Here is a 20,261-nt window from a genome sequence, read left to right as displayed (position 1 = left end):
GGGGTTAAATGTGCCTGCTTTTCGGGTGTGAAAATGCAGTGGGGGCATCAGCTGGTTCCACCAAAGCATGTCCTTTGGTCAGGGAGAGATGTAGGAGATGATGTCCGGGAGCGATGGAAGGAGGATGATGGGGAGGAGGAGCGATGGAGGAAGTCTGCTGGGAGCAGACCTGGAGGAAAATGAACCTCTGAGCAACCGAACCAAGCGCTCAGCAAGTGACTGCCACCGCTGTGACAGAGCAGACACTGAGCTGGGGGGATGCTGCGGAGGGTCGCTCCACTCAAACTCCCCTCCCTGCCCTGTGCTGGCTGCAGGCTCAGCGCTTTGCACCGTGCCTCAGTTTCCCCTTTGGCAAACGAGTGTTTCCTTTTCCCTGAAGCCGTCCTCGGGCTGAGGCCGTGCCCGGTCAAGCATCCATGCATGTGCTCGGCCAGCTCCTTCCCAAGCCTGCTTGCTTGTTGAGGTGCCAGGGGCAGTGGTAGTATCTGACCCAGTGTTTTGTGTTCCAGGAGGATTTGGCTGCTGGTCCCATCCCGGAGAAGTGGGGAGCTCATCCTGAGGATCGGCTGTGCTGGCCCGGCGGCAGCGGGCTGGGCGACCGCCCTTGCCGTGGGAGCGGGAAGATGAGCGGAGGCACATCCCGTCTCCTGACGGCTCTCTTCATGGTGGCGGCGACGATGGGCTACCACTCACGGCGCTCTGCCACTGACCTGGATGCCACCCCCAGGACAACGGTCACCTTTGATGGTAAGGGGGTGCGGGTCTTGGTGGTGGCAGCGAGGTTTGGGATCTTGCCAGCACTGTGACTGTGTCCAGCCTTCACCAGCCCCCCGGAGTGGGGGGCTCAGCATGGGGGGGGTGGCTACAGGGGGTCTTCTGGTCCCCCTGGGGTGCAGAAATCAGATCCCGCCTGGCTGTGTGGCATTGAGTGCCCGGAGGCAATGTGCCCCGAGGGATGGAGCAGGGCAAAGGCACCTCCCCAAAAGCTGGGAGACGGGACGGGACACGACAAGGACATGCAGGAAACCAGCCTTGGCCAGCCCCTGGCCCTGTTCCACAGCCCTTGGAGGGTGTCCTGAGCCAGGCGTCACACCTGGGCTGGGCTCTCATGGCCCAAATAGTCAGCAGGGAGCTTTTTTTCCATTATTTTCTCTAATTGCCACTGGGCTCTTGGTCTCCGGCCTCTGTGGTCTCAGCCAGCCCTGCAGCGTCATCGTGGCTTGAGCATCCACATGACTTCAGTGACCTTGTTAGTGAAGCCCAGCTCAGCGGTCGATGGCAGGAGAGGGTTTCATTTGCAGCTGGGGTGCCCTTTTCTCCCCAGGCAATCCCTCCTTTCGGGGTGGGGGGCATTCCCTCCGCAGCTGCCTCCGGGGTCCCAAGCCCCGTGGGACTTTCTCCTCCTGCGGCAGGAGGGTCTGAGCCGGGCTCGGGGTCCTTCTGGCCAGGGCTGAGTCCCACCTCACGCTTCTCAGCTCCCCAGATGGGATGGTTTCTCTCTCTCGGCGGGCAGGAGGGGCCCTGCCGCACTGCAGAAGCCCTCCCTTTGCCTGACAGTTTTGGTTCAGGTTTTTTTGCATCCTTCCTTTTGGGCTGACTGGGTTCAGTTCGGAGCTGGGGTCACTGCCGGTGTGTTTTCGCTTCCTCCACTCATTCCCCAAACAGCGTGGCAGGTCCGTGCCGGCCATGGGTGTTATTGCAGCTCCCACCCCTGCACTGCCATTTTAATTAACGGGAAGAAATTTCTCCTGTGAGTCCGAGCCCGATTAGTGCCTTTTGCCTCCTACCAAACCTCCCCTCTTCCTTTCCTCCTGCTGTAACCACTGGCACCCGGCACCATCTGCCTGATAACTTCAGTGGGTGCCTTCCCACCCAATCCCAGCTCCATCCGTTGTCTTTTTCCCAGTGGCTCCCACGGTGCCTGCCCCGGGGTCCCCCCCCTTAGCCCCCCCTTCCCTTTGCAGAGCTGTCGGACGTCCGGCACTTCAGCACACGCACCCTCAACTACAGCACCCTGCTGCTGGAGGACGACCGGGGCATCCTCTACGTGGGTGCCAGGGGAGCCATCTTCGCCCTCAACTCCAGTGATGTGACCGACGGCTCCCACCGCACGGTGAGCCTGGCCTCTGCCCGCCACCGGCTGGTTGTCCTCTCCTCTCCCACGCTGCCCGGCCTCTGCCCGAATTGTGGCCACCCTCTCCCTGCTCATCCTCCCGCTTACCATTTTGGGTCCTGCCTGGAGGTGCTGTCCCCAGGTCCGTCCCCAGTTGCCCACTGGATGCCTGGTCCTTCTCCCCAGCCAGGCAGTGTGGGGACAGCAGTGGGAAATGTCCCCGAGCTCAGAACTGCCTGCTTTGGGGACACCGCAACAGGATGAGGGGCACGGGGGGAAGCACGCCCCTTTGGTCCCCATGGGAAGGACACCTCAAAATCCTCCAGGCTCCTGCAGGTGCTCTGGGGTTTCGCCTGCAGGTCAGGGTGGGGGGACTGCTCTCGCCCGGGGTGGGGGGGATGCAGGCAGGGTGCCATCTCATGCTCTGAGCAGCTGGCCCCTCTAAATAAAAGAGAGGATTTTAGCATCTCTGACGGCTTTGGCGGAGGCTGGAGCCTGCAGCGACAGGGGGACCACACAGTGATGGGGGGGGGTCACGCAGTGACAGTCCCTTTTCCTCTTGCAGATCCACTGGGAAGCCTCCCCGGAGAAGCAGATGGACTGCTTACAGAAGGGCAAAAACAACAAGGTAGAGTCGGTGGGTGGGTGTCAGGTGCCAGTGGGGGGGGGTGGTGGGCCGCCACCGCTTTCCCCCCAGTGGTGACGCCTGTCCTCCCCCTCTGCAGACTGAGTGCTTCAACCACGTGAGGTTTCTGCAGAGGCTGAACAGCACCCACCTCTACGCCTGTGGGACCTACGCCTTCCACCCGCTCTGCGCCGCCATCGTGAGTACCGCCCAGCCCCACAGCGGCCACCTCTCCCCTGCCACCGTGTCACCCCCATCCTCTCCCTGCAGCCCCACTCCCTTTCTGCCCCCCTATCAGCCCCTTCCCAGCTCATGGCGGAGGCGAGTGACCCCCCCCAGGCTGGGGACACGGCGGGGGTCAGGCTGGGGACGCAGCCACTGTGACGCGGGTGCCCAAAGTCCCCACCCCGGCACTGGGGTTGGACTTTGACCCCATAGCGAGATGGCCAGGGGCAAGAATGGTACCAGGGGGGGGCGGGAAACGTGGGTTCGGCAGGGCCAGCGAGGTGGGACATACCAGCACTGGAGCTGGTGCCCAGCCCCTGCTGTTGCGGGGTCCCTTCCCAAAGCAGGGGTGCAGACTGGCTGGTGGCAACCGTGCCTGGGGAGGGTGATGGTGGCAGGGCTGACTCAGCGGCCCCTCCCCAGGAATTTCCCAGGCCAGGCTGGGGGGGTCCCTGCGTGACCGTGACTCACGGCAGAGCGGCCGGGGGCAGCCACGTCCCCCGGCAGTGGGACTTTCACCCACGTGCAGTGACTCCTTGGTGACTTGGCCACCCTTTGCCCATCTCATTCCCTGAGCTGGGGGGGTGGGGGGAGAGGGGCAAAGGGGCCTGGGGCTGTGTCCCCAGCGTGGCTGGGGATCCCCGGAGGGCCTCTGCCCGTTCCCATGGCCGTGCCGCCGGTCCGGTTTGGCCATCGCGCGCCCTGGGAGTGAGGCAGAGGAGCTGCCGAGCTGGAAGGGCCCCATCATTATTTGATGTCCTTTGAACTGCAAACCCCAAAGAAAATAATAACTCCTGCCATGACAGGGATGTCACCTGGGGGGACCCAGCCCGGGCTGGGCAGCGTCTGCTGGCCAGGCACAGCCCAGGAACATTGGCTGCAATGGCTGGCTCCTGCCCAGTGCCCACATGATGCCAAAGTGGGGGACCAAAGCTCCCCTTCCCCCCTGAGCCCTCTCCTCGCTCTTGGCTGGGGGCTCTGGCTGACTCTGTAGCCTGGAGAAGAGAAGGCTGAGGGGAGACCTTATTAATGCTTCCAAGTATCTAAAGGGTGGGTTGAAGGAGGATGGGGCCAGACTCTTTCCAGTGGTTCCCAGTGACAGGACGAGGGGCAACGGGCACAAGCTGGAACATGGGAAGTTCCATTCAAATAGGAGGAAAAGCTTCTTTCTGGTGAGGGTGCCAGAGCCCTGGAACAGGCTGCCCAGGGAGGGTGTGGAGTCCCCTTCTCTGGAGATCTTCAAGAGCCACCTGGATGCAGCCCTGAGTGATGTGCTCTGGGCAACCCTGCTTCAGCAGGGGAGTTGGACTAGAGGATCTCTAGAGGTCCCTTCCAACTTTTTTCCAACAATTCCGTGATTCCGTGATTCTGACCGGCTGGAGCATGCCAGGGCAGGGGGGTTGTATTGCCCACGCAAGGGCATGGCCATGGGCATCGTTTTGTCCCCACTAGCAGCCTCTGGGGAGAGCCAGGGGCTGGCAGGCGAGGTGGGTCTGTCCCCTCCTGTGTAACCTGGTCCCTTGTCCCCCTCAAGGATGCCGACAGGTTCACGTTGCCAGCTCACTTTGAGGAAGGCAAGGAGAAGTGCCCGTATGACCCAGCCCGTGGCTACACCGGCCTCATTGTGGGTAAGTGGCACCTTTCCCAGGGCTGGCAGGGACATGCGGGATGCCACCGACCCTGGTCCCATCCCCAACATCCCCATGGTGGGGGGGTCCCCAGCCAGGTGGGCTCTGCGTGCAGGGGGTTGAGCAAGCTGGGACTTGGTCCTCCTCCTCCTTCTCTGCCTGGGGCACGGGGATGGTGGTGACTTTTGGGGCTGTCCCTGGGGCGCGTGGCCCTGCTGACGGGTACCTGTCCTGCCCAGATGGCGGCTTGTACACGGCCACGCGCTACGAGTTTCGGAGCCTCCCTGACATCCGGAGGAACCTGCACCAGCGGCCGCTGAAGACGGAGGAGTCCCCGCTGCACTGGCTGAATGGTGAGCCTTCCCCGTCCCCCGGGACCGGTGTCACCGGGCTGTGGGACGCTGTGCATCGCCACCGCTCCCGTGGTGGTGGCTGACCTCTGCCTCTCACTCCGCGTCACACAGATGCCGAGTTCGTGGCCTCTGTGCTGGTCCGGGAGAGTAAGGACAGCCCCGTGGGCGACGATGACAAAATCTACTACTTCTTCACGGAGCGGGCGGGTGAGGAGACCACGTCCTTCTTCGACAAGAGCCAGGTGGCCCGGGTGGCCCGGGTGGCCCGTGTCTGCAAGGTAGGCATGTCCCCGGCCACAGGGAGCCAAGCTCCGCTCCTCCTGGTGCAGGGGCTGCGTGTCTGCACCTCAGGGGGAAACTGAGGCAGAGGCAGAGTGGTGGTGGGGGGACACACGCAGACCCCCAGCAGCCTGTGCAGAAATGCTTCCCCGCGCCCTCCCAGAGTGACGTGGGGGGGAAGAAGATCCTGCAGCGCAAGTGGACGTCCTTCATGAAGGCGCGCCTGGTCTGCTACATCCCCTACTACGAGGTGCTGCGCAGCGTCTGCAGCCTGGACGAGGGCGGCTGGGCCAGCACCGTCTTCTACGCCGCCTTCACCCTCTCGGCGCAGTGGTGAGCGGGGCAGCGGCCGAAACGGCTGGGGCTAAGGGTCTGCGGCACGGGGAGGGGGGGGGACGACACACACCGGAGATGCTCAGGCAGGCCGTGGGGGGGTGCAGCCCTGAGGAAAGGGACTTGGGGGTGCTGATGGACGAGAAGCTGGAGACATGAGCAGGCAATGTGCTCTCGCAGCCCAGAAGGCCAATTGCATCCTGGGCTGCATCAAAAGAAGCGTTGCCAGCAGATCCAGAGAGGGGATTCTGCCACTTTACTCTGGTGAGACCTCACCTGGAGCACTGTGTGCAGGTCTGGAGCCCTTAATATAGAAAGGACACGGACCTCATGGAGCGGGTCCAGAGGAGGGCCACTAAAATGATCAGGGGGCTGGAGCACCTCTGCTACGAGGACAGGCTGAGGGAGCTGGGGTTGTTCAGCCTGGAGAAGAGGAGGCTCCGGGGAGACCTCACAGCAGCCTTCCAATATCTGGAGGGAGCTACAGGAGAGCCAGAGAGGGACTCTTTGTCAGGAGATGTAGCGACAGGACAAGGGGTAATGGTTTTAAGTTGGAGAAGGGGAGATTTAGATTGGATATTAGGAAAAAGTTCTTTACTCTGAGGGTGGTGGAACACTGGAACAGGTTGCCCAGGGAGGTGGTTGAGGCCCCTTCCCTTGAGATATTCAAGGTGAAGCTTGACGAGGCCCTGAGCAACCTGGTCTAGTTGGGGGTGTCTCTGCTGACTGCGGGAAGGTCGGACTAGATGACCTTTGGAGGTCCCTTCCAGCCTGGACCAATCTATGAATCTATGAATCGGTGGGGAGCACACGTGTGTCCGCTCGGGCTCAGGTGGGGCTCTTCCCACCCCCCAAAGGAGGACCATGGAGGCCTCGGCCGTGTGCCGCTACAGCATCTCGGCGGTGCAGCACGCCTTTGAGGGGCCCTACATGGAGTACCAGGACTCGGCTCGCAAGTGGTCCCGCTACGACGGTGCAGTGCCCGAGCCCCGGCCCGGCTCTGTGAGTGCCATGGGGTTAGGGGGCCAAAGGGGGGGAGAGTGGGGTTCCCCCTCCCTTCCTCCCTCCCTCCCCCCCCCCGCCCCTGACCCCCATCTCCCCCGGGCAGTGCATCACGGACCGCTCCCGCAGGAAGGGCTACAACTCCTCGCAGGACCTGCCCAACAGCGTCCTGGACTTCGTCAAGCTGCACCCGCTCATGTTTGAGGAGGTGAAGCCGGCCGGCGGGGAGCCGCTGCTGGTGAAGAAGAACGTGGCCTACAGCCGGCTGGCCGTGGACAGGGTGCGGGCCCTCGATGGCCGCTCCTACGATGTGCTCTTCATGGGGACGGGTGAGTGCAGGATGAGTTTGCCAGGTCTCTGCCGGGCAAAGGGGGACACCCCACACTTCCTCCTGACCACCCCACCCCCTTGCCCCTCGCTGCTCTCTCCAGGGGACGGCTGGATCCACAAGGCTGTGGTGGTGGGCTCCAGCATCCACATCGTGGAGGAGGTGCAGGTGTTCAGGGATCCACAGCCCGTGGAGAGCCTGGTGATCTCCCATGCCCAGGTGAGGGGTGGGAGAAGTGCTGGGGAAGAACTGGGCTGGGGGGAAGAACCCCCTGCCCATGGCAGGGGGGTTGGAACTCAGCGATCTTTAAGGTCCCTTCCAACTCTAACCATTGTATGGTTCTAACTGGGGGGACACCACACACGGGGCACGTTTGTGCTGCAAAGCTGCCGTTGGGCTGTTTGGGGGACACAGGGTACGTGACTCCTGGATCACCCCAGCTTGGGATACGCCTGGGGGTCAGGGACCAGCCTGGCTCCCACCTCCTTGCCAGGCATCAGGTGCTGCCATCGGCACTGACTGCAGCTGGGGGGGGGGCCCTTCCCCATGCACCCCCACCGAGGGAGAGCTGTGCTGTGGGGCTGGGGGAGATCTCTGGGCACCATGGGGCACCCATGCCAGGGCAGTGCTGAGCCAGCTCTTTCCCCCCACCCCCCCGCCAGAGGAGCCTGTACGTGGGGGCTGCCAGCGGGATCCTGCAGGTGCCCCTGGCCTCCTGCGCCAGATATGCCTCCTGCTACGACTGCATCCTCGCCCGGGACCCCTACTGCGCCTGGGACGGCAGGGCCTGCCGTGCCACTGCCACCGCCGACAGGTAGGGACAGGCTGCCCATCCCCAGAGCGGGGGGGGGGTCCCCATGAGCCTTCCACCTGTCCCCTGCTGCACTGTTGCACGTCACCCCATGGCGCAGTCACCCCAGTGCCCCCCCCCCCCCCCCCCCCCCAAAGATCTGGCATCCAGCAGCGGGTTTCCCGGTGGCCATGACCCGCTAAGGGTGGGCTCAGATGGGTGTGTATGGCTGAAGCCCCCCCGTGTCTTGCAGCACAAGGCTGGTGCAGGACATTCAGAGCGGCAACGAGGGATGCTGGAGCACCTTCGGGCGTGGTGAGTCTGGGCCACCCCTTGGGACGGCGGGGGATGCCGGAGTCCGGCGTCCCTTAAGGTGGCGGGGAGGGGTGCGAGGTGCTGTGTGTCCCCGCAGGCTCCCTGCCGTGGAAGAACCGGACGGTGCTGCAGGGAGACGACGTGCTGCTGCCCTGCGACCAGCGCTCCAACCTGGCACGAGCCGTCTGGCTGCTGAACGGCAGCGAGGCGCTGGCGGCAGGGCAGGAGCGGCTGCGCGTCGGGGTGGACGGGCTACTGGTGACAGACACGCTGCCCCAGCACAGCGGGGAGTACCGCTGCTACGGTGAGGAGCGGGGCCTCCGGACGCTGCTGGCCACCTACAGCCTCACCGTGCTGCCCGAGCTGCCCCGCAGCCCCACAGCTGCCGCGTGGCCCCCTGTCGCCAGCTACGCGGCCAGCGACATGAAGGTGGCTTACATCTCCGCCATTGTGGCCTTGGTGGTGCTGTGCTCCCTGCTCAGCGCTGGCCTCCTCTACATGTCCTGCCTGGAGAAGCGCAAGGGCAAGTACGTCCTGGGGGAGCCGCGGCCATCCAGCGTGGAGCTGCAGACCGTCTCGGCCAACTGCCTGCGCAAGGGCCACCGGGAGGAAGAGGAGGAGGAGGAGGAGGAGGAAGAGCTCGCCTACCCTGATGGTTGCCTGCGGATCATCCCTGGCGAGGCGCCCACGGCGGCCACCTCCCCAGTCAAGGAGCTGCCGGCTGCGGTGCCCCCGCTGCCGCCGCCGCCCCCGCTGCCGGCCGAGCTCACCAACGGCGTGGGGGCTCTGCCCAACGTCCTCCGCAAGATGAACGGCAACAGCTACATGCTGCTGCAGCAGCAGGAGGAGCTGCTGGCCTCCCCACTCTACAGCACGTCCTTCACCGAGGAGCTCAGCAAGATCCTGGAGAAGCGGAAACACACGCAGCTCGTGGAGAAGCTCGACGAGAGCTCCGTGTAGGGGCCGGGAGGGAGGGGTCCTGCCAGCGGGATCCTCCTCCCTCCCCTGGCCCCTTCTCCCACCCCCTGCCAGCAGTGTTACAAGACTCAGGCGAAACTACCTCCTGGATGGCAGAGCCGGGCCGGGACCAGGCTCGGCTGTTCCTTCAGCTTTTCACTGACTTTTGAGACTCGCTGTACAGAAAAAAAAAGAAAAAGGATCTATTTAAATTTGGGAGCTCTATTTATGTATAAAAACCCACCGACGGCGGCCACGAGCTGGAGGCAGGAGCTGGTGCCTGGCTAAAGGTGGACACCGGGGGGGGGAGGGAGAGTTTCCGTCTGTCTGTCCGTCCAGGCACAACAGATGCTGTTGTGGACGCGTGGACTCCGCCTGCCCCGCTGGGCATCCCTCGGCACACGGGAGCCGGACGGCTGCTGAGAGGTGGGTGAGGAGTGGGGAGGGGGTGGCTGGGGGGCCGCCCCGAGGTGCCTGCGCCTCTCACAGGGTATGGGGTCCCTTCCCACCACGGTGCAGGAGAGGGGCTATGGACCCACCTCGTGTTGTGGGGCCTCAGTGGCCGCCAGCCCCTGCCCGCTCTCCTACGTCTGTCCCCCTCCCCAGGGTTTCGTCTCTGGGAGAGGACGGTTCAGCGAGGGACAGAGCTGGGGTGAGGAGCCCGATGTCCCGGAACACCCCGAAGCGTGCATGGATGGAGCGCACCGTGATGGAGCGGTGCGTGCCCATTGTGAGGAGGCCACAGGTGAAACGCAGGGCTGGGTGCCCTGGGGAGGTGGCTCCCCCAGGACCCCCAACCCTGACGGGGCTCTGCCTGCTCCCCCCAGGGCGCCGCAGGGGAAGAGCCGGATGCAGCAGCAGCGAGCGGGCAGCAAGATGCGCCAGCAGGTACCGCCGTGCCCTGCAGCCTGGCAAAAGACCAGCGCAGCACCCACGTCTTCCTGGCATCTGCGGTGCCCCCGCGGGCCCGGACATCACGTGTTTCTGCCCTCCTGCATGTGGTGCCGTTGGAGAATTGCAGCTCAGGGCACAGCATGTGGAACAACGTGTGGGAGGGGAAAACGTCCTCACGCAATGAGGAAGAGCAGCCCCAGACCAGAGTCTGCCTCCCTTCTGGGGCCTCTGGCTTTTCATGGCACTTTCCAGGGGCAGTTACTGTCCCCAAATTCCCCCAACTACCTCTGCTCCTGCCGCCTCCTGGGGGAAACTGAGGAACTGGGGTGACAAAAGCATCTTACGCCCCAGGGACAGGGTGGCGACACTGGAGAAGCAGGGGAGGTACAGACCTGCTGGGGTACGTGTCCTCCTCTGTGCTCCCTGCCAGCACTTCCAGGATCAGGATATTGCCTGGAGCTGAGCCATGCTGGGGTGGCGGGAGAGGGGTGGCAGCCCCCGGGGTCCCTAACAAGCTGGAGGCCCTCCTGCCTTAGAAGAGCAAGGATTAGTGGGAAAAGGCAAGAGCCGGATGCCTGGGTTCTCCCATCCTGCCCCCACCCTTGGTTTTGCTGCAAGGAGGGGCAGGCCACCCCCAAGCATCCCCCCCTCCCCTCAAGGAGGGACATCACCCTCTGTGCCTGGCACCCCTCGTGCACAGCCCCCCATGCCCCCTGGCAATAAACGCGGCTCTGTCTGGATGTGGTGTGCTGGTGTCTCTCTACGGGTAGGAAGAGAGATGGACGCAAAGGCACGGGGTGGAGGCTTTATTGGGGCTGGAGGCACGGGCCCTGGACAGTGAGGGCTGAGGGTTTGTTGGTGAGAGGGTGCCACTGGCCCTGGATGCTGGGGTTGTCAGTGTGGAAAGGCTTGCGGATGCGAATGATGTCCAGGCCGGACTGGCCGGCCAGCTTGGTGGCCAACTGCTTGATCTCCTCGCTCGTCTTGCTGGCGATGAGTTCCTCCCGCACCGTCCCGTTCACTGCAGCAGAGCAGGAGGGAGTCAGGCTGGGCTGGACCCCCTCCCACAGCTTCCCCCGGGGGAGCAGCAGCTCTTCCCTTGTTCCCCTCCCCGTCCCGCCCTCAGGCACACTCACAGTACTCCGCCAGCAGCACCGGGGCCGGCCCGGCGCGGGGGCTGACATAGAGAACGACATCGGGGTGCTGCCGGGCAAAGTCCAGCGCCGCCTCCTCCACGAACTGCCTGCAGGGATGGAGGTGCCCATCAGCCCCGGAGGGGTCAGAGGGCAGAGGTCACCGTAGCTCCCGCCCCAGGGCAAAGGTCATGGGCGGGATCGCCAGGCCTCTCCCCGCCCCCCTCTCCCGGGCCGTCGGGGGGCAGCGGGCGCGGAGTCTCCGAGGGTACCTGGCGCCGCGGGAGTCGGCCGCGGTGGGGCTGAAGAGCAGCTGGAGACGCTGGAGCTGCCGCACGTAGCGGCCCACGCCGTTGTGGAGGACGGCAGCCAGGAACCGGCTGGGCGCCCCGCGGCCCGTCATGGCGCCGCCCTCACCCGGAACCGGAAGGGTGCGGGTAAGGGAGACAATCGCTTCCGGTCCCCCGCCCGGAAGTGACGTGCTGAGCGCGGTGGCGCCGGCGGCGGGGTCAGGCAATGGCGGCGTCCGTGGGTGTCCACGTGAGGCGGGCGGCCTGAGCGGCGCCGGGCCGGGGGCGGGCTGCAGGGGCCGCGGAGCCGCCGCCGATGCGGATCGGCAGCGGTGCGGGCGGGTGCCGGGGCGGCCCGGGCGGGCGGGATGGCGGTGGTGCCCCTGCGGCCCTGCAGAACGGCCAGCCGCCTGTTACCGCTGCTCTGCGGGGGGACGAGGAGCAAGGGAGCCTCCCTGAGCCCCGGGGTGCCGGGCCGCCTCACCCAGCGGCGATACAAGAAGGATGTGCTGCCCTCCCCCGAGGGGCCCGTGCCCTCCGTCTCCATCACCGAGATCCGGCAGTACCTGCGAGCCCAGGGCATCCCCTTCCACGACGGCTACAGCTGTCTCCACACCCCCAGCCTCTTCACCGACGGCCGGGAGAACCAGCCGCCGCCCTCGGCCACCAGCGTCCCTTACACGCTTTTCATTGACAAGACCACGGGCAGCTTCCTGTGCACGGCCACCCTGGCCGAGGGCACCTGGCAGGACTTCCAGGCCAACGTGGAGCTGCGGCACCGCGGCGTTCCCCCTGCCAGCTCCGGGGAGCCGGAGGAGGACACACGACGGGCTCGTGAGGATGCCCGCTGCATCTGGGACCGGTCACTGCCGCTCTGGGAGCTGCTGGACGAGGATGAGACCAACGAGACTAAGGCCATGTTTGGTCTCTCCCTGGTGACGGATGCCACCCTGAAGCGCTTCGGGGTGCGTTACCTGAGGACTGCCAAGTCCCTTGTCTTCCCCTGGTTCAGCCCCCGTGATGCCACCCTGAAGGGCCTGAAGCTCCTGAGGGTGGAGAGGAAGGGGGATGCGGTAGCTTACGTGGAAGAGACTTTACCCCGCTTTGATTCCTATCGCAGTCTCTTTGGGCTGCCCCTGATCAGCCGCCGAGACACGGAACTGGTCTTAACTGGGTGGGAGCTGGATGCCTTGGCCCTGCACCAGGCTACAGGGGTGGCCAGCCTGGCCCTGCCGCGGGGGGCCACCTGCCTGCCCCCTGCCCTCCTGCCCTACCTGGAGCAGTTCAAGCGCATCACGCTGTGGTTGGGTGAGGACCTGCGCTCCTGGGAAGCTGCCAAGCTCTTTGCCCGCAAGCTGAGCCTCAAGCGCTGCTCCCTGGTGCGCCCCGGTGACCTCCAGCCCCGGCCCTTGGAGGCTCTGAACCAGGGCCTGAACCTTACCAAGATCCTGCGTGCCGCCCTGCCCGCCAGCCACAAATCCATCGTCTCCTTCCGGCAGCTGCGCGAGGAGGTGTTCGGGGAGCTGGTCAACACCGAGCAAGTGGCTGGCATCAAGTGGGCACGCTTCCCCGAGCTCAACAAACTCCTCAAAGGGCACCGCAGAGGGGAGCTCACCATCTTCACAGGTGATGGGGCCGACAGCTGGTGGGCGCCCTGAGGGGAGCGGAAGGCTCTTTGGTGGCTTCACGCTCCTGGGGGTGACGCCTCACAAATCTTCCTGGTCCCTTTGTGCTCGTGGCTTTGGCTGAGCCTGTCGTGGGGGTGCATGAGTGCATTCCTGGGTGCGGTGGGGACAGGCATGCCGGTGTGGTGACAGGCTCCCTGCCCAGGGCAGCGCAGGGACAGATGGGGTGTCCTTTCCCCCTGCTCCCATCTGCTGCCTCCTGTCTGAGCCCTCCCAGTGCTCTGCTGCCAGCTGCCCAGCTCTCCCCTGTGACCCACAGGGACCCGTGGCTGTTGGAGGTGGCACACATGTGCCCGGACATGCAGCCTCGTGCGAGACACTGCTTATTTATGGTGGGAGTGCTGGAGATGGGCTACTCTTAGTCCGCTCCCCAGTGCTTCCACCTCTAAACAACCTCCTGGTGCGCTCAGGACAGCCCAGATCTTTCCCCCACCTAATTTCTCCTATTGTTCTTGCACCAGGCCCAACGGGCAGCGGGAAGACAACCTTTATCAGTGAGTACGCCCTGGACCTGTGCATGCAGGGGGTGTGCACCCTGTGGGGCAGCTTCGAGATCAACAACGTCCGCCTTGCAAAGATCATGCTGACGCAGTTTGCCACCCAGCGCCTGGAGGACCAGCTGGAGCTGTACGATGAGTGGGCCGACCGCTTTGAGGACCTCCCGCTCTACTTCATGACCTTCCACGGCCAGCAGAACATCAAGTATGGTCCCACATCTTTGTCCTGGTGGTGTTTACTTCTCAGGGCATGTGCTGTGGGGCCTGGGGATCTGGGGCTCTTCTCCTGCAGTGGGTTGTGGGTTTGGGGCTAGCAGGAGGCACGTTGGGACTGGTCAAGTCCCTGGATTGGCCCATAGGGACTGTGTGGCTTAAACAGCCACATTCCTGCTGCAGCGGGGACTGTCACAGCCTCCTTCTGGGGTGGGGATGAAGGGAGAGGACCTGTCCCTATGCTAGGTCACCACTCCAGCTCCAAAACCAGCCTCTGTCTCTGGCAGGGTGTATCCCTCCACACCCCACTCACCTGGCAGCCTTGCCGGTTGCTGAGGAGAGAGGACCGGAGGGTCATTGTGGGCTGGGGGGAATCACAGGGTGGTGGGCAGGGGCTGTGTGGGCAGCAGCTGGTGCTCCTGGTTCCCTGTGGCGATGGGGCTGTCCCCATCCCACGACAGAGGAGATGTGGGGATGGGATGTGCTCAGGGCCAGGTGGTCAGTGGCCAGCTGCCATTGGCACCAACCTGGTGCCTCCCTACTCTGCCTCTCCCTGTGCCTGGCTTAGCATTCCTGTCCTCGCCTCTGCTCATCCCTGTGGCTGATCCCGGTCTCCCCCTGCCCAGGACGGTGATTGACACCATGCAGCACGCTGTCTACATGTATGACATCACCCACGTGGTCGTTGACAACCTCCAGTTCATGATGGGACACGAGCACCTCTCTGTGGACAGGTAGCCCATCTCTGAGCCGCTCCCTCCTTCCTCCACCACCCTCGTCCCTGGAACTGGCCCTGTCGGGTGTCGCGGCAGTGGCTGGGGACTTATGCTTGGTGTGCCTTCCTCCCTGCTTTTGGAGAAGGATCCTGGTAGATAGTAAATTATCCATGAGCCAGCAATGTGCCCTTGTGGCCAAGAGGGCCAATGGAATCCTGGGCTGCACAGGGAAGAGTGTGGGCAGCAGGTCAAGGGAGGTCATTCTCCCCCTCTGCTCTGCACTGGTGAGGACACAACTGGAATACTGCATCCAGTTGTGGGCTCCCCAGTTCAAGAGAGACAGGGAACCGCTGGAGAGAGTCCATCTTAGGGGAACAAAGATGACGGAGGGATTGGAGCATCTCCCTGATGAGGAAAGGCTGAGAGAGCTGGGACTCTTTAGCCTGGAGAAGAGAAGGCTGAGGGGAGACCTTATTAGTGCTTCCAAGTATCTAAAGGGTGGGTTGAAGGAGGATGGAGCCAGACTCTTTCCAGTGGTTCCCAGTGACAGGACGAGGGGCAACGGGCACAAACTGGAACATGGGAAGTTCCATTCAAATAGGAGGAAAAACTTCTTTCTGGTGAGGGTGCCAGAGCCCTGGAACAGGCTGCCCAGGGAGGGTGTGGAGTCCCCTTCTCTGGGGATTTTCAAGACCCGCCTGGATGCAGCCCTGAGTGATGTGCTCTGGGCAACCCTGCTTCAGCAGGGGAGTTGGACTAGAGGATCTCTAGAGGTCCCTTCCAACTCTGACAACTCCGTGATTCCGTGGGGCAGCCCTGTTCTGTTGAAGGGCGATCACTGCCCTGGGGATGAAGAGGTGGGAAAGGGTGAGCTGGCTGCCTGCAATGCCTGTCCTGCCCCACTCCTTTGCCTGCGTGGGCTGAACTGCCCCACGGAGAGAGCCCGGACCCCTGGGTGCTTCCTGCTGTGGGGCTGAACCTGGCAGCACCTTGCTGCCTCTCCGCACCGAGCAGTGCCAGCCGCTGACCCTGTTCTCACTGCTGTGGCAGGCTCGCCGCCCAGGACTACATCGTTGGTGCCTTCCGCAAGTTTGCCACGGACAACACCTGCCACATCACACTGGTCATCCATCCCCGCAAGGAGGATGATGAGAAGGAGCTGCAGACGGCCTCCATCTTTGGCTCCGCCAAGGTGAGCTGGGCTGAGGTGCCCCTTCCTGTCTCTTGGGCACAGCGTGTTCCCAGGAAGGGGCTGGGATATGTCAGGCAGCCATCCCCAGCTCCCGTTAGCACCCTGAGTCGGCGCTGGGGCCCTGAAGGGTGCTGTGAGGGGCAGAATGTCCCCAGGACTCGTGTCACCTGCTGAACATCTGCGGAGTGACAATTTGGCCAGGCCCTGGTTGGGAGATGCAGACAGGGAGCAAACCCTTTGCCAGCTAAAGCTCTGTTGGGGCTTTAGGTGCAGTTAATTAATGCTCATTGACTGTGAGTGGGGTGTAGGATGACATAATTAAAGAAGGAGCCTGGGAGGGTGCAGGGATGGGCTCTCTGTGTTCTAGTCTCCGCTGTGATGCTGAACGACCCTGCAGTGGTGGGCAGGAGGTGCTTTGTGAGTGGGCAGGGACCTCCCGTGCTCCCTCGTGTCCCCAGGGCGTGCTGTGGCTTCAGCTCAAGCCTGTCTGGGCCGCTGGGATGTCCCAGGGGAAGATGGGGGCTTGGTGTTGGGGAGGTGCAGGAGTTGCGTTGGCCTGGGATGCTCTGTAACAGGGCTCGAAGGAGCCGGGCAGGCAGCCCATGAGCACCTCCAAGCGCCGTGACTCCGGCTGCATACCCAGCACCCTCCTAGAGATGTTTTTCTTTCCTCAGGCCAGCCAGGAGGCCGACAACGTCCTCATCCTCCAGGACCGTAAGCTGGTGACAGGGCCGGGGAAGCGCTACCTGCAGGTGTCCAAGAACCGCTTCGATGGGGACGTGGGCGTCTTCCCTCTGGAGTTCAGCAAGGCCTCGCTCACCTTCTCGTCCATCGGCAAAAGCAGGGTCAGGCTGAAGAAGATGAAGGAGGAGAAAGCGCATTTAGCCAAGAAAGCTCCGGAGGGAGGCTCGGGAGCCTCCAAGAAGCCGTGAACCTGGCTGGTGTCTTCCTCAGCCCGTCAGGAGGGACGAGGACTGGTGCTGGGAGTGTGGGGCTGGGGTATGCCAGCCCCTTTTCCCCCGGGAACCGCAGCCACATGCCGCTGCGGCCCTTTCTCCTGCATGAACAAGCCTCTCGGCCACCAGTGTGGTGTCTCTGAGGTGTGGTGCCACCATGAGAGAGGAGGAGTAGCCTCATCCCAGAGAAGGGTGGCCAGGGGAGGGTGCTTGGGCAAACGACTGGTCGGTCTCTCTGTACTGGTGCTGAGTGCTGGGAGCGCGGGGAGGGGAGCAGAGTCAGCGTGGGCTGGGTGATGGGGGAGCAACCTGAAGCTCCTTGACTTCAGGATCTCTGGACCTGGGGCAGGTCGTTAAATTGCGGCCAAAATGGAGCCAAAATCTCAGGCTGTCACTGGGTGGGAGGGACTGTGCGGAGGGACACAGGGCAGGAACCTCCCCGTCACGGGTGGGGGTCTCCGGGCCTGATCCTGACTGGGATGAAGCCAGCGAGTGGGGAAGGTGGTGGAGGGAAGCGTGGGATGTTGTGGGCAGCTCTTACCCGGAAGCTGCGTCCTCTGGGTGGGACGTGATGGGATCTGCACCCCCGTGGTGTCACCGTGGGTTACTCGGCTCACTCCTGACCCAGCCACATTGCTCAGGGTCTCCCCCGTCCCCTTTCTCCCCGGGGGGGGGGGGCAAACAGCACTGCCTTGTCCTGCTGGGCTGGCAGGGGGTGGCCATCCCCGTGCCCTCTGGGCTGCAGGCAGCAAATACTGTGACTTGGCCAGTCCTCGCCGGGGTAGGACGAGCCCATGGCTGGATCTTGGTCTAATCCCTCTTTTTCCAACACCCCCCCCCCCCCCCCGCCCACTTCTTAGTTTTATTAAAGCAGAAATGTGAATACCGTTTCTGTGCCGCTGTCTCTGTGACCGGTGGGGGGACCCTGGGGCTGGCGGGGGGGGGGGGGGGGGGGGTGAGGTGGGTGGATGACACAGATGGGGTGTCCCCCAGAGGGTTGGGGGGACGTGGCGCCGGTCCCCGCTGTGCAGAGCATCCGTCCCTGGCACACGGGGTTGTTACCAGGCTCCGTGCCGGGCATAGTTTCAACCTGAGCCATTAATGAGGGGCCGGGGGCGGACGGTAACACACCCAGCCCTGGGTTTCCGGGGTGCACCGGGCTCTCCGGGGCCGGGAGAGCACCCTTGGGTGCCGTCGGTGCAGGTGTGAGCCCCTCTGTCCCCGGGGCAGGCTGGGGGGTGATGGCGGAGGGTGTTTGGGGGGAAGCAGAGGTAAGGTGGGGGGAGCACAGCTGGGTCAGGGGTTTGCGTGGTGGCATGGGTGGGGGCGGTGGAGTCCCCCCTCCACCCGAGGGACCTCTCCGGCTCCCTCACCCCCTTTTCACCCCATTTTAACCCAGGGTGGGTGCTGTCACGGGGCTGTGGGGTGGAAGTGGGGCAGTGGGAAAGCCTGGGACCCCCATCTCCCACCCATCATCTCTCCTCGGGGCTGGGAGGGGGTGATGGAGCTGAGTTGAGGGGGGTGGGGGGGAACACCCTGGGTGATCCCAGCCCCCGGGGGGGCACTCATGACTTCCCGGGCTGCGGATGGGTTGATGTGGGGATATTTTTTCTATCTTTCCCCCCCAGTTTGGGGTTGTCGGAGAGCCGGCGGGGCAGGGGGGGGCGGGAGGGGTGGCCATAGCTGCGACATCTCATGTAGGGGAGGGGATGGGGGGGTGTGATGTCACACGGGGCAGAGCTTCCCCCCCGCCCCTTGGCGGGGTGCTGAGCTCCCCAAATAATTTGGGGGGGGGGGACACGACGACATATCTTCTCGGGGGCGACCTTCACCCCCACGGGTCTGGGGCTGCGTTGGGGGATGGACAGCCCTAGGGAAGGAGGGGGGGAAGGGGTTACCCCCCCCCCCCCCAGCCCGGGAATTCCCCGGGATCAATGATGCTGTGCCGGGCGGGGATGACCCACGCGTGGGGGTTCCCCCCGCCACGCACCCCACAACTCCCCCCACCCACCCCCCCCAAACCTTTCCCGCTCGGGGGGGTGTGGCCTGAGGGAGAGAGGGGGGCGTGGCCTGATGGGGAGGCGTGGCCTGGCGGCGGGGGCGTGGCTTGGCGCGGGGCGGGGCGGCGGGGCGCGGCGCGGCGCGGGAGGGCGGCAGCGGGGCGGCGGTGAGTGCGGGGGCCGGGGGGTCCCGCCGGGCCGGGGGGGGGGGGCGTGGGTGGGGGGGGGGTGAAGGAGGAGTGCGGCGGCGCTGGGGGCGAGCCGTGGCGCGGGGGAGGGCAGCCGTGGCGCGGGGGACCCCGGGCAACGCTTCGGGGGGATTGGGGGGTTTGGGGGGGGGGGGGCGCTTCGGGGGAGCTGCTGGTGCTTGGGGTGTTGGAGGGGGGCCGCTTTGGAGAGGGGGTCCGGGGAGCTCTGGGGGGGGGCAGCGACGGCGTTGGGGCGCCGTGGGGCGCTTTGGGGGTGTTGCAGGGGCAGTTTGGGGCTGTCCTGGGGATGCAGAGGCCCAGGGGCTCCGTGGGGCACTTGGGGGGGGGGTCGCGGGGCACTTTGGGGGTGCTTTAGGTGCACTCGGGGGGAGCTGTGGGGCAGTGCAGGCCCAGGGGCCCCGTGGGACACTTTAGGGGTGTTTTGGAGCACTTTAGGGGTGCTTTAGGAGCGCTTTGGGGGAGCTGTGGGGCAGCAGAGGCCCAGGGGCTCTGTGGGACACACTGGGGGTGCTTTAGGGGCACTTTGGGGGAGCTGTGGGGCAGCAGAAGGCCGGGGGCTCTGCGGGGCGCTTCGGGGTTGTCGTGAAGCACTTCGGGGTTGTTGTGGGGGCAGTACAGGCCCCGGGACTCCGCGGGGCACTTCGGGGGTGTCATGGGGAACTTTGGGGGTGTTTTAGAGCACTTTGGGGGAGCTGTGGGGCAGCGGGGGCCCAGAGGTGCCATGGGGCACTTCGGGGAGCCACGGGGTTGGGCAGGGTGGAAGAAGTGGGGGGCAGGCTGGGTGCTGCAGGGCTCAGTGGGGCAGTGTGGGGTGGGTGGGAGGGCAAGAGGGGGTGTGGGGCAGACAAGGGGGGCAGCATCACCCGGGGAGCTTCGGGATGTGGGGGGCGGAAGGTAGAGGGGAGGGGGGGGGCACAGCTATGCATGGGGGGGGTGTCCACCCCATACGGGCCAGGTGTGTGGGGCTGCTCCCCCTGACCTGGGGGGGGGGGACAACGATGACAAGAACAGAAGCGCCACTGAGGCGCGGGGGTCCCTGGGGGCCTGAAACACCCAGCAGCTCAGGGTGGGGGGCTGGCCGAGCAGGGGCCGGAGCCTTCCATTGCCATTTCGGGGTCGGAACGGTGGGATCCGACTTCTCTGTGCTCCGGCCGGAGCGGCTGGCGGTGACGCCGCCCCAGTTGCTGACTGGTTTTACTGGGTGGCTGGAGGGAGGTTTCCCAGGGAGCTGGCGGCCGGCTGGGGGGCTGCCCCCCACCCCGGGCGGCGGTGGGACCCTCTCTGCGGGCTGTGGGGGCTTGGGGAAGGGAGAAGATGGAGTCCCTTCCCACCGCCACTGAGCACGGGGCCCCGGCGGTGGCAGCGTCCCCTCCATGGGGACCCGTCTGTCCCCAGGGGCGTCCCCCTGTCCCACACGTCACGGGGGGGGAGAGTGGGGGGGGTTTGGCTGGGGTGAGGAGTTGTGCCTTGCCTGGCTGCAACTGGGGGGGACTGAGATATCCCTTTGGGACAAGGGCCCCCATGTACC

The 20,261-nt window shown here is 64.7% G+C and overlaps 3 protein-coding genes across 3 annotated transcripts; 2 read left to right on the top strand and 1 right to left on the bottom strand.

Annotated features, from left to right (window-relative positions):
• Window positions 1–623: 623 nt before the first annotated feature.
• SEMA4G (semaphorin 4G) lies at window positions 624–10,581 on the top strand. The gene is made up of 16 exons (XM_074158958.1): window positions 624–747; window positions 1,965–2,113; window positions 2,679–2,741; window positions 2,839–2,937; window positions 4,498–4,591; window positions 4,831–4,944; window positions 5,056–5,222; window positions 5,387–5,556; window positions 6,414–6,558; window positions 6,665–6,887; window positions 6,990–7,105; window positions 7,549–7,700; window positions 7,930–7,991; window positions 8,089–9,374; window positions 9,555–9,693; window positions 9,776–10,581. Exons 1-14 carry the CDS (start codon window positions 624–626, stop codon window positions 8,949–8,951), a joined length of 2,541 nt encoding a protein of 846 aa, XP_074015059.1. The 3' UTR covers window positions 8,952–9,374; window positions 9,555–9,693; window positions 9,776–10,581.
• Window positions 10,582–10,633: 52 nt separating this feature from the next.
• MRPL43 (mitochondrial ribosomal protein L43) lies at window positions 10,634–11,421 on the bottom strand. The gene is made up of 3 exons (XM_074159059.1): window positions 11,248–11,421; window positions 10,979–11,085; window positions 10,634–10,863 (listed from the first exon to the last, which is right to left on the bottom strand). The coding sequence occupies exons 1-3, from the start codon at window positions 11,376–11,378 to the stop codon at window positions 10,649–10,651; spliced, it is 453 nt and encodes a 150-aa protein (XP_074015160.1). The 5' UTR covers window positions 11,379–11,421; the 3' UTR covers window positions 10,634–10,648.
• Window positions 11,422–11,633: 212 nt separating this feature from the next.
• Window positions 11,634–17,410, top strand: TWNK (twinkle mtDNA helicase). Its single transcript, XM_074159101.1, has 5 exons — window positions 11,634–12,891; window positions 13,412–13,652; window positions 14,287–14,394; window positions 15,427–15,568; window positions 16,243–17,410. The coding sequence occupies exons 1-5, from the start codon at window positions 11,634–11,636 to the stop codon at window positions 16,498–16,500; spliced, it is 2,007 nt and encodes a 668-aa protein (XP_074015202.1). The 3' UTR covers window positions 16,501–17,410.
• Window positions 17,411–20,261: the final 2,851 nt, after the last annotated feature.

The sequence above is a fragment of the Numenius arquata genome, chromosome 15 (assembly GCF_964106895.1).
Source record: "Numenius arquata chromosome 15, bNumArq3.hap1.1, whole genome shotgun sequence".
Lineage (NCBI taxonomy): Eukaryota > Metazoa > Chordata > Aves > Charadriiformes > Scolopacidae > Numenius > Numenius arquata.
This window is presented reverse-complemented; position numbering and strand designations above follow the sequence as displayed.

Bases quoted from the DNA above. Each gene is read 5' to 3' on its own strand.
- MRPL43 (XM_074159059.1), bottom strand. From the start codon at position 11,378: ATGACGGGCCGCGGGGCGCCCAGCCGGTTCCTGGCTGCCGTCCTCCAC. The intron at 11,086-11,247 runs GTACCCTCGGAG...CCATCCCTGCAG, and splicing joins GCCGACTCCCGCGGCGCCAG to GCAGTTCGTGGAGGAGGCGG. The intron at 10,864-10,978 runs GTGAGTGTGCCT...GCTCTGCTGCAG, and splicing joins GGTGCTGCTGGCGGAGTACT to TGAACGGGACGGTGCGGGAG.
- TWNK (XM_074159101.1), top strand. From the start codon at position 11,634: ATGGCGGTGGTGCCCCTGCGGCCCTGCAGAACGGCCAGCCGCCTGTTA. The intron at 14,395-15,426 runs GTAGCCCATCTC...CTGCTGTGGCAG, and splicing joins GAGCACCTCTCTGTGGACAG to GCTCGCCGCCCAGGACTACA. The intron at 15,569-16,242 runs GTGAGCTGGGCT...TTCTTTCCTCAG, and splicing joins CCATCTTTGGCTCCGCCAAG to GCCAGCCAGGAGGCCGACAA.
- SEMA4G (XM_074158958.1), top strand. From the start codon at position 624: ATGAGCGGAGGCACATCCCGTCTCCTGACGGCTCTCTTCATGGTGGCG. The intron at 7,106-7,548 runs GTGAGGGGTGGG...CCCCCCCGCCAG, and splicing joins TGGTGATCTCCCATGCCCAG to AGGAGCCTGTACGTGGGGGC. The intron at 7,992-8,088 runs GTGAGTCTGGGC...GTGTCCCCGCAG, and splicing joins CTGGAGCACCTTCGGGCGTG to GCTCCCTGCCGTGGAAGAAC.